Here is an 11,288-nt window from a genome sequence, read left to right as displayed (position 1 = left end):
ATTTCTAGTAAAAGCTCAGTATACTCATAATCAAAGTGCTCTTTACAACTTAGCATATTTTGGATATAAAATTATTTTTATTTTGTGAAGTTTGAAGAGGGAGGGCAATGTCAGTCCTCATGCAAACCAACCTTATGAGGGAAAGTATCACTCTCTCCATTTCTCTCATATTTATGAAACAATGATCAAGAAAACATTAAAACAGGTGTCACAAAAAAACAAATTATCTTCTTTCATTAGAAATAAGTCCTAGAACATTTGAACAAAGGTCCTAAGCCTGTGCAAGTGCAAAAGAGGGGCGAAATATCTATTTCAGTTCGACTAGATAACAAAAGGCATATTGATTCTTCAAGAGATGTGTATAGATACTCATCTCTATACATTTTCCGGGGAGCGTAAAGAAAGTTTGTATGCAATTTCAATACATATGTTTGACTCAACAATTTTCATATAATGATAAACTATACATGTACGTCCTCTCTACAAAAAGTCTGGCTTTCCTTTACAATTCTATTGCATTAGAGCTTACTCTGACGTTTGTGACATCTTTTTCCACTTGAGTTGGCCAACGCGTGTAGGATGTTACAACTTCTTCCACTTTATCTGGCAGATGTATGTAAATTCATATCTACAAGGTCTCACTGATTGTTTCTCTACAACTCTTAGCATCCTTGCTTTCCACACTTTCCTCATCCATTTCCTCGATATGAAAAGAGTTCTTCCCTTCTTGCAAATCCTCCTGACTCTTTATGTCAGAAATTTCTCTGAAACACTCATCATTTTTCATTGCAATTGCTTCCTCGTGGTTCTGGTCATGATTGTGTTCATCATTCCTCCCTTTGGCAGCATCTACTGTTTTCTCATCATCCTCTGATGCCTTCCTCTCTGCATTTCCTTTTTCTGTTTGCCCTAGAATGTCATCCTCAGAAGGTTGAGAGTTGAAGAGTTCTGTGGATCCAGTTCTATTGCCATCCCTTCTCATTTCTGAAACATCCGGAAGAACAGATAATTCTTTGCTGGGAGAATTACTTTGTTCATTTCCCAAATGGGGATTCTCTGAGAACTCCTGAAAATCATTTTCTCCCTGTGACCTATTTTCTTCTAAGTCTCCAACACCCTCAACAAATTGAGGAAGAGAGACTTCTGCTGTTTTTTCCTTCATTTCATTTTCAAGATTATTCTGGGAATCATCTTTATCAGAATCAAAAAATCTTTCTTCATCGTTTGGATACTTATTCTCTGAGAACTGAAAATCCTTTTGTGCCTCTGACCCATTTCCCAAGATGGAGGAATTACCAATGGAAGAGGACTCAGCTTCAATTCTTCCATCCAGCATATTAATTGAAGGCTCGGCTGCCGAAGAGGACTGAAATGTATCCCAATCATCTTCTTCCTCGGATTCCTCTTTAGCATTGACCATCATAGGCTCTGACAGTGGAGGAGATTGTTCTAATTGTACCGAAAATTTAGTGATTGGAGAGACATTCGGAATTGCATTCTGATTATGATTAACAGAAGGTCTAAGTATTTCCTGATACAGGTTAGACAGGAAACTATAATTATGAAGGTCTAAAAGAATTTGTAACAAAATAAGTGTTTAGGTAGGAAAAGAACAGGCAACAGAAAAAAAAAAAAAAAATCTGTTTTAATTGTCAAGAAGGCGTGTCAATTTTTTCGACCAAGCCATTTAGTGTGTAAATTAATAGAATTGCTTTAGTCAATAATGCCAGATCACCACCTGAAGGTGCTGCCTCTGAGCTGTTGGCATTGCCAAGAGAACTTCTTTAAATTGAACTGCAGATGAAGGAATCTGAGCAAGGTGAGACACCACTCTAATTGCATTAGTCTTTAGCTCAACAAATACCTGAAAAAATCGAAGTATATAAGAAAATCAATGCTGAAAAAGGTGTACTTATAACAAAAATAAAACTGCAAATAGAAAAGGCACGCACCTGACTGTGGCCTTCAGTGGCTGCTGAAACCACCACAGTAATGGCTTCCAGAAGGAGAGTTATAATACCTCTTACATATTCAGTTGACAGTGACAGAGTCTGAAGGTAAACTAACAGTCTCAAGCATTCATTTATTATTGCTATAGATTCTTTGGTGATAGTCTTCTGCCATGGAAAATTATTTTAGGCAACAACAATTAAATAGATTAAAACATTCAATTACTACAGTTACCAACTCAAAATACCTTCAATAAATTTTGAATCAGGACAAAGATATCTCCAAGAAGCTCCCCGGCTAGAAACAATACAAAGAGGTGCATCTCCTTCCGTGAAACTTCTCTGAGTTCCTTTTGGACAATGCTTTTCAACACATACAAGGCAACCGCCTGCACCTGCTCACAAGGAGATGAAGAGTTGAAGATTAGGAGGTTGTGTTCACTTCATCTATACTTCTTTAGATTGAACTTCACCAACCTGTATATTGGAGTCACCAAGTGCAATCTGAAAGCATCTTGTGGCATTTCTGCACAAAGTAAAGTAGAACGAACTATTATCTTGTTCATCCCTTCTGCACTGTTGATTTTCATAAGCTAGACGGACAATGGAGATAGCTTGTTCCATGCAAAAACTGAGTTTTAGCAGGAGCAGTTTGCTGTTGTTTCTACTGCCTTCAACCATATGGATGCTCTTAGTGCACTCGTGGCACAAATAAAGAATCTCGGCTTGCCAAGCCGACAGGACTTTCAGCTTGTCACGAGCATCTTCATCTGCCACAGAACATTCATAAGAACTTGTTTATTTGGTAACACTGTTACCTTATTCCCAAAATAGAAAGTGTACCTTCGAATGGTTGCCTTAATCTCACAGTAATGCTATGGAGAAATGCAGTAACAGATGATAAACATGACTCAGTATAAGCACATTTTAAACACTCGAAACTAGTTGACAGAAGTGCCAGTATTAACTGCCCTTGTTTCTGCATATCAAAAGATAGAACGTTATTCAAAGTGTTGAAGATAAACCTACATTTCAGGCAGTAGTAATTAAGGGTGAGAAAAGCTAAAAAAGATGGTTTCTTGGGTCTGAAATTGATTATATTTGCAAGTACTTGGAAGAAAGTTAGACACACATGTACAATTACCATCATCTACATACCTTACGATTCAGCCGATTTATGATGATCTCAGCTGTAACAAATAATGTAGAAATTACATTTTTGAAATTCTCATCCTCCTGGGATTTTTTGTTACTGCTGCAATATAAAAGTGAAGAAACCCGTAAAGCATTAAATTTCTGTTAAAGAATAGAAGCAAAAGTGTAATTTAAGTTGCCACAATATCTATTGAGCTCCATTGTTAACCTCACTTTTAGTTATGAAAGGGTATTTATGTAATCTGAAACATTAGGTCAGACTATAAATAAGTTAGAGAGGGCTTGAGTAGAGCTATTCTTGAGTCTCTGTCCTCTCAAAACTCTCTTTTTTTCTCTCTTCCGTCTTCTCGTATTCATCACTCTTCTAATGTCTTTCCACTCATTTTGAAGTTTTTACTCTAATTAGACTTTGGAATGAAGGTCCACTACTCCACTTCAAGGCTAATATATATATAAGGCTGATCCAATATGAAAGCCATTTGGTGTGAAACATGCAAAACGATTACCTCAGCCGTTTGATCCCATTTGGTGCAAAACATGTGAAACGTCTATCTCAGCTGTCCGATCATGATCAGACGGCTGAGATAGACGTTTCACATGTTTCACACCAAATGGCTTTTCGTATTTGATCGTCGGCCCTCTCTCTCTCTCTCTCTCTCTATATATATATATATATATATATATAATAGATAAGAACATAGAAAATAGAGCCCTGGTGACCAGAATTATGTATCTAGGGGCATATTGGTCATTTTAGTATGTATGTGTTACCCCCTCATTGACTAGATCTCCTTATGAGTCAATTAGATTCACTTTAGTACCTTTTTTACTTAAAGTCTGAGTTGTAATTATCAAGTTATGAGGTATGCAGGAGTCGGGGCTATTTTAGACCCATTCATGAAAGATTCTTTAAGTTGGTTTATAAAAGAGGTTAGCGGGTCAATTTTTTCCCCTTAAGATGCAGGCTGCACTCATGCACGTGTCTCCTCCATATTCCTTCCCTTCTTCTTTTTTCCCTCTCTTCAGTTCTTTCAAGTTTATGATTATATATGGTATTAGTGCTTTGATCCACAAAGGAGGGATTTCAAGTTGTTGCTTTCTCCCAAGTGTTTGATCTCTCACCCGATTCTTTCTTTCAGTCCTATTCTGCTGAATGGTCTTAAAGGTCAGTGTTTTTCCTTTGTTTGTGCCACAACTCATGGGTTAATGGCTTCTGCTGCTTCATAAAGCAGTTAGTATGCATGTTGTGATCCTTTGTAAGGTTGGATGATCAACTGAAGTAAGTTGTACAGTAGATCTGTTCCTCCATCATCTGTCCTGGTGTCTAGAAGTGCCTGTGCAGACATGTTTAAGTGCTGGAATTGCAGATTGCTTGCTGATTGAAGTAATCGACAATATTTAGGCTCTATTGAGTTGTTAGGATTCAGTATTTACTAAAACCTTACTTTATGAATGTGTGTTGGGCACAATAGTATCTGCGCAGATCAAGTTTTCTCTTTGTGAGCAGGTGATTCTCTTGTGCTTCTGGGGGGCTGTTTTTGTTAATTTTTGCTGGTGCTGTAATTTTTTTTATTGGATGTGATTATGGCTGGTTCACGAGAGGTTGCGACTCTGACTAAGTTGACAGATTCTAGGGTCCTAGGATACCCCTGACCTTTAACACTATATTACAGGTAAGCTTTTAAACATCTCATCTAACACATTTACTCTCATACTTACTAGTAACATAAGGTAATTGTGAAATAAATAGTACAAAAACACACCTTTAATGTTTACAGCCTTAATAGTAAGCAGACATGGAAAAGAGATGCAGAAGCAGACAAAATACCTTTGAAAAGTTCTATAAAGATAGGTTAGACAGAGTTCCATTGCCAAAAAAGTAAAATCTTCCAGTTCAAAGAAATTGAGTGGGCAAGCCTGTACAATCTGAATCAGATACATATTAGTCCTCGAGTATGCAAAACTTAATATCAAAAGTAATATTACAAAACAGATCCTGTAAGTGCTTGAAAGTGAGGGTGAGAGGGTGGAGGATAACTTTAGCTTTTCAGTGGTGGGGGGAGGGGGTGGATGGGGTTTCAGGCTTCTTCCTAATTCACTAGTAGAAGATCTGTATTCTAGTGATTGGTTTTGAAGAAGTGGAAAAGAAGAAAATTGAGAAGTTGCCAGGTAACTCTTATTAACAGACTTCAAATAGGGCAAAAACACATACCCAAAGTGTCAGAGCTAGGTGGTTCAGTCTACCACTGATGGGTTAGGTACTTGGCTTTCCGCACTTAACAGACCGGTCTTTTGGGTTGTATTGGCTAGGCGTTTGACATGGTATCAGAGCTGGGCGCCACGTTCCGTTCTAGTTATTGGTTTTGAAGAAGTGGAAAAGAAGAAAATTGAGAAGTTGCTAGGTAACTCTTATTAACAGATTTCAAATAGGGCAAAAACACATACCCAAAGTGTCAGAGCTAGGTGGTTCAGTCTACCACTGATGGGTTAGGTACTTGGCTTTCCGCACTTAACAGACCGGTCTTTTGGGTTGTATTGGCTAGGCATTTGACATGGTATCAGAGCTGGGCACCACGTTCCGTGTTCCAATCCCGGGTGAAGCAATAGGGAATGGGAATGGTGGGTGTAAGACCTAGGTGGTTCCGTCCACCACTGATCGGTTAGGTACTTGGCTTTCCGCACTGAACAGACCGGTTTTTTGGGTTGCATTGGCTAGGCGTTTGACATGATATCAAAGCTGAGCACCACGTTCCACGTTCAAATCCCGGCGGAAGCAATAGGGAACGGGAACGGTGGGTGTCAGAGTTGGCGGTGGTTCAGTCCACCGTTGGTCTTTGGATAAGTGTTGTGCTTTCCGCACCTAACAGACCAGTCTTTTGGGTTGTATTGGCTAGGCGTTTGACACAAAGTACAACATACACTTGATAAAGACCAAAATACCCTCACAATTACATAGTGAAAAGGTCACTTTTAAGAAAATCTATAGAAATGCTCCTTAGTGATACCGAATGTCATCAAATTAAATAAATTACAATAATGCCACTATCTCTCCACAGGTTTAATTAGTACCTGCAGTTATGGTTCATATTCTGGATTTGGCTCATCCCTATAATTGGATTTAGCAGAATGTAGACATGAAAAAGTAAGAACTCAATAACATGGCCTTGCTCCCCTTTCTTTGAGTAATTCAAGGAGCAAGGTCCTGTAGAGTTCTTACTCTTTGAGCAAGACTTTGATTCATTCCATACCATAAAAAAGGTTGGATTTTCTCCCACAACTTCTCTCGCTCTCAAACAAGTAGCCCAAGATACGGAGTACATGAAAGCCACAAAACAGTGGAAACGTGTATCTATCAATATACCCTATCCCATCCAGGCCTAAACAAATAACCTGCTCCGATATGTAGTGAGCATGCTTAGACAGGCAATTAAACAGAAAGAAGCAGGCTTGGATTCACTCTGAGCCCATGATGAAGAGGGGTATTTTCTTCCAAAAATGACAGGCCAAAGTAAAGAGATCTTTTCTAACTAATTAACAGTGGATCATTTTCAAGCCCAAATCAATGTAGGAATGCTTTCCACTCTCAAAGAACTAGCTTGAGACGTAAAGCACATCTCCAACAAGAAAATGGTCAAGACTTTTTATCCACCAACAAGGTTCCACAGAACAAATCGACTAAGAAAGCAGTTGAGATCATAATTGAGGTGCAATAAACTGAATTGAGCCTTAGGCTCAGTGGTCACTTGGGGAGTTTTCTAGTGTGAGATCTTGAGCTCAAGTCTCACTGAGGAAAGGGGTCTCATCTGTCTGTAGCCAACATTAGAAACAAAAAGGCCTTATAAATACTTTTTTTCATAGGACAACTAGAAAATTATAGTGTCATAATGAGCTTCCTCTAAGTTACAACCAAATTCATGGTACCTCCAAAGTATGATTCTTGGATTTGAGAAGGTTTCATTAGATCCAAGAGATGATGAAATTTACCTGGGACAACAAGGCTACATGGCAGTTGTTCCGTGCAGATATCATGCTATCAAGGTATAGAATAACCTGCATCCACAAAAAGTAATGAATATCTGCATTCAATTAGTCACATTTTTATTGTGCAAGCAAATAGTTGAACTGTGCCACAACAGTAAATAATAGTGTCTAGCAGTAGTTGCTTTGTACAAGGAGTTGATATTAATTCATTTAACACCACCTTTGTGCTTTCAAGTATCAAAATTTTGACCATGTTTCATCTGCTAATAACAACAAAATAAGACATTTTTACAGAGCAGGAAGATCATTAAATGAGAGCAGTGAGAGCAAGAGCACCAGAGAGGGAGCAAAGGAAGGTGAGTGACTGAGAGAGGGATGATGCAAGAGTTCAGAGGGATTGAGCGATCGAGAGAAAAGAAGCATGGAGCAGAAGATTGGATGCATCTCTAAGAGGATATCGCGGATGGTCACAAATTGAAGGGCAAGGATGGAGGCAGTGACTGGTGCACAGTTGTAAGCAGGACAGAGATTTCAGAGAAAGAATAAAGAAACTTGAGATCGAGACTTTTCAGATGCAGATCATCTCTTCTAAAGATTTATGAATGGTCATTCAAGTCAGAAGCCAGCTTCAAGTTCTCAACAAGGATGGGATCCAAAGTCTTTCCTCTCAGTATCTTGGAGGATTTCATCAAGCAACTAAAGAACACCATCAAGCCCACCGATTCATACCTGATCTCTCATGATCTGTGTCCTTCAATTCATACTTGATCTCTCACGATCTGTGAGTAAAGGACACAGATCAGTTCCACGGACTTTCAAAGGAGCAGTAAATTGGAGTTTAAGATTGTGAAATTTTGAGGCCAATAGATTCCTGCAAGAAAACTTCCCTACTCCAAATAACAGCTTCAACTGGTTTCATGTTACTCACGCTCTCCAAACCCTCCTTCCCACCCTTCGATCCAAAACCTAGCTTTCCAAATCACCAACCTTGCCCACCCAACAGCACCTACACCCCCCTCCCCTAATCCCCTCACACACATGCACATACATACACATCTTCGTCCACTACCATTAATCCCCTTCCCGCTCTTTCTCATTCCAGACTGCATCCTTGCCACTGAATGAAGTCATTTCTCTTTCTGTCTCTGTCATTGCTGATTGGGAAAGGATTTATTTATTTATTTATTTATTTTTGAAATAGTGTTAGATTATATTAAAGGCTCAAAAGAGTAAAATTCCAGGGGAGGGGAACCGTCCCAAACAATGAGAGATTTCTGGGATGTTCCAAATTTAGCTAGCATATCAGCCAAGGAATTGGCTGACCTAGGAATGTGATTCCATGTATAAGAAATAGAATATACAATGTCTACTATGGAAGAAATGGTGGGTCAATGTTGCCATGGGGGGGAGGCTGTGCTGGAGCACCAACTAAAGAAAACTTTAGAATCCCCTTCAATCATTAGCTTTTCGTGAAGATGGTCCTTGAAAAATTCCCAACCCATGGAGAAGGGCAGTCACGTCCGTGGTGTTGGAATCTACAATACCAACTGGTCCCATATATGAAAGAATAGTCTCTCCTCTATGATTTCTGAAGACTCCACCCGCACCGGCTGGTCCTGGGCACCACAAAGCACTTCCATCAAAATTTAACTTTACAGTCGCTAGGGGAGATTTCCATTCAGCCATGACCGGCACCTTTTGAGGACCCGCCATATGAGCCAAAAAACTCCAATTCCAGTAAAGGGATATTCTCGCTTGAGGGGCAAATTCCATCCTGGTGTGCAACCAATTGGAGATCATTCCCATTGCACAAGAGATAGTGCTTTCCAGGTTGTTGAATTGGAGGTTAAACCTCTGATTGTTTCGCTCCAGCCAAAGATTCCACGAAATATAGGCAAGGCATGCAGAGAGAAGCAGCTTGCCAATTTTGGAAGGTGCCAAAAAGGTCTTGATGAAGGCCCACTTGAATACCGATTTTCTGGAAAATCGCCATCCATACTTGCCATGAGAACCCGCAGTGAAGAAGAATATACTGAACAAACTCCTCGCAAACACCACAGATAGGGCAAGGATTTTACAAATGAGATGCTTTACCGTCCTTGATAATGACTGGGACAGAATTTTACAAATGAACTTGCTGAACGGCTCCGTATTATTTGGCAACTTAGCTACTTACCATCCTCCTTCCTACAATCCACAGATGGTTGGTTAGCTAGCATGCCAAGAAGACCTTGACCAAGTTCTCTCTCTAGATCTCCAATCCACTACTAAACCAATCACCTCAATTGAACTATGGACCAGAACAATCCCAAATGGCCCTTTCTCATCCTGATTAAAATATTTTGACCTTCCACCTGAGGTCTGGCAAGATGAAACGTTCCAGTTGATTGTTGAAGACTCCAGAAAGTTAGATGACATTGCTGCTGAAACTAAACCGATAAAGATGTTGAATTTCGCCAGGATCTGGATTGTTCCAAGAGTTTAAATGCCGAACTTGACCCATATTAACCTTGATGTTGGCTCATTGATGTTCGTTACTACTGTTCAACTTAAACAAGGAGGAAGGAAAGGCAAAAGGAAAATTGGCAAGGGGAGGAAAGGAGGAAGAAGATACCATGTCATGTCCGAGTTGCACTAGTTCCGGTAGACTTGGAGGCCATCAAAATCCATAGTGAGGCACCTTTGCTGCCAGCTATTTCTCCTCCTCTCCTTTTGAATTTGAATTCAACTTTGAACCCCGCTCTTATCCAAATCTTCAACCTCACACTCCCTTTCAGCTTTGACCAAACACCACCTGCCACCTTCTGCCTTGCCCACTGAGACTACCATCACCTCCACCATTTGGTCATCCGCTTAATCCCAATTCCATGCACCAAAGTACTTCCCTCAGACCCACTTGGCCCCAGTTAAAACCTGGCATTCAACCAACCCCACCATGTCACACCTCCCCCATCACAAAAAATTATCACAAAAAACCCTAACTGTGCCCTCTATCCTTGCTGGAATCTCCCCACCACTGCAGACTGCCATTACCCCTTCATGCATACCTCAACAGCTCATCGCATATAAATCCCAAACCTCTCCCCCTGCACCCATCTTGATTGACCACACAACAGCTTTTGAGCAATGTTCCTCACAACCAGCTGCTGATGAGCTTGGACAGCCTTCAAAGTTGACACTCCTCGGACCTTGTCGAACCATAGCTCCTCCAACCCCAATATGCCTACTTAGCCTCTTTGATTTGATTAATGAAGATATTGAGGCAAACAACTTTGGAGAGAAAAATATGACAAAGAAACCTGGAAAAGGATGATGGAGGTAGCTGAGAAAATGATGGCACATAGAAAGAAAACTTCCGTTGTTGGACCAAATCATGGAAACAAAGGAGTTGACAAAGGATATAAATCTAAATGATTTGTATCTCCTGGACATTAGAGGAGTTGGATCTCACACACGAGCTGCCATCAGCAAAACTCTCTGTAAAAATTAGGGTTTTTGGAGTTGGGAGAAGAGAGAAGTGAGAAGAGAAAGTTGAGAAAGCTCCAAAAAGAGAGTTCGTCGGGGATCAGGCACAGCCCCCAACTCTATTTAATCAATAGGGTTTTAAAAATTTACAAAAATACCCCTACTTACAAAATAATGCTTCTTCTCCTTATATCTCCCAAACTATGTATCCTATATACATGAAAATTAAACCGTATAAATAACTCAATGCATAGAACAAGATTATATATAGAAATAATTGTACCAAAATAGTGAAATGAACATAATACCCCTGGACATATTTTCTACCACAAAATCAAAAGGCTCATCTGATCATCCTTCAAAACACCAAAATCCAACACGTGAGGAAATTCTTGTGCATGACATTTAGTACTTGAAACAACCAAAATGGGTTACACTTGATGCAATGGATCTATGGAGGTATTCTTATAATCTGGGATGATGCTCACTTTGACACCCTAGATTCTGTCTTTGATGAATTCTCTATTGGCCGATAGCTATATGACAAAGAGAAGGCTGCCACTTGGTATCTTTTAGGCGTCTACCATTTAGACATGTGTGATACGACCACATCCAAATTTGAATAAATTAGAGATTTGCCTTGCTTAGGTGACAAAATCTCATAGGTTAGGGTTTGATAAAGGGATAAGGCCAGATTATCTCTATTTTGCCTATAAATAGATTCTGTAAACATGATGT

The 11,288-nt window shown here is 39.7% G+C and overlaps 1 protein-coding gene across 4 annotated transcripts in view; it reads right to left on the bottom strand.

Moving 5' to 3' along the window:
* Positions 1–286: 286 nt before the first annotated feature.
* Positions 287–11,288, bottom strand: part of LOC137955274 (protein SWEETIE) — a 109,847-nt gene continuing 98,845 nt past the window's right edge. For 2 of the 4 annotated variants that reach the window (XM_068802135.1, XM_068802138.1), the window contains 9 exons: positions 7,089–7,154; positions 4,933–5,030; positions 3,108–3,204; positions 2,793–2,928; positions 2,427–2,719; positions 2,198–2,344; positions 1,953–2,117; positions 1,739–1,864; positions 287–1,531 (listed from right to left, as the gene is read on the bottom strand). In XM_068802135.1, coding sequence (XP_068658236.1) covers positions 629–1,531; positions 1,739–1,864; positions 1,953–2,117; positions 2,198–2,344; positions 2,427–2,719; positions 2,793–2,928; positions 3,108–3,204; positions 4,933–5,030; positions 7,089–7,154 — 2,031 coding nt within the window. In that variant the 3' untranslated portion in view covers positions 287–628. The remainder of the gene's footprint in view (positions 1,532–1,738; positions 1,865–1,952; positions 2,118–2,197; positions 2,345–2,426; positions 2,720–2,792; positions 2,929–3,107; positions 3,205–4,932; positions 5,031–7,088; positions 7,155–11,288) is intronic. The other 2 variants (XM_068802137.1, XM_068802136.1) reach the window with 2 other exon arrangements.

The sequence above is a fragment of the Aristolochia californica genome, unplaced genomic scaffold (genome assembly GCF_029961685.1).
Source record: "Aristolochia californica isolate CCGP_79_NKW_82.1479 unplaced genomic scaffold, dmAriCali1.0.hap1 SCAF_2, whole genome shotgun sequence".
Lineage (NCBI taxonomy): Eukaryota > Viridiplantae > Streptophyta > Magnoliopsida > Piperales > Aristolochiaceae > Aristolochia > Aristolochia californica.
This window is presented reverse-complemented; position numbering and strand designations above follow the sequence as displayed.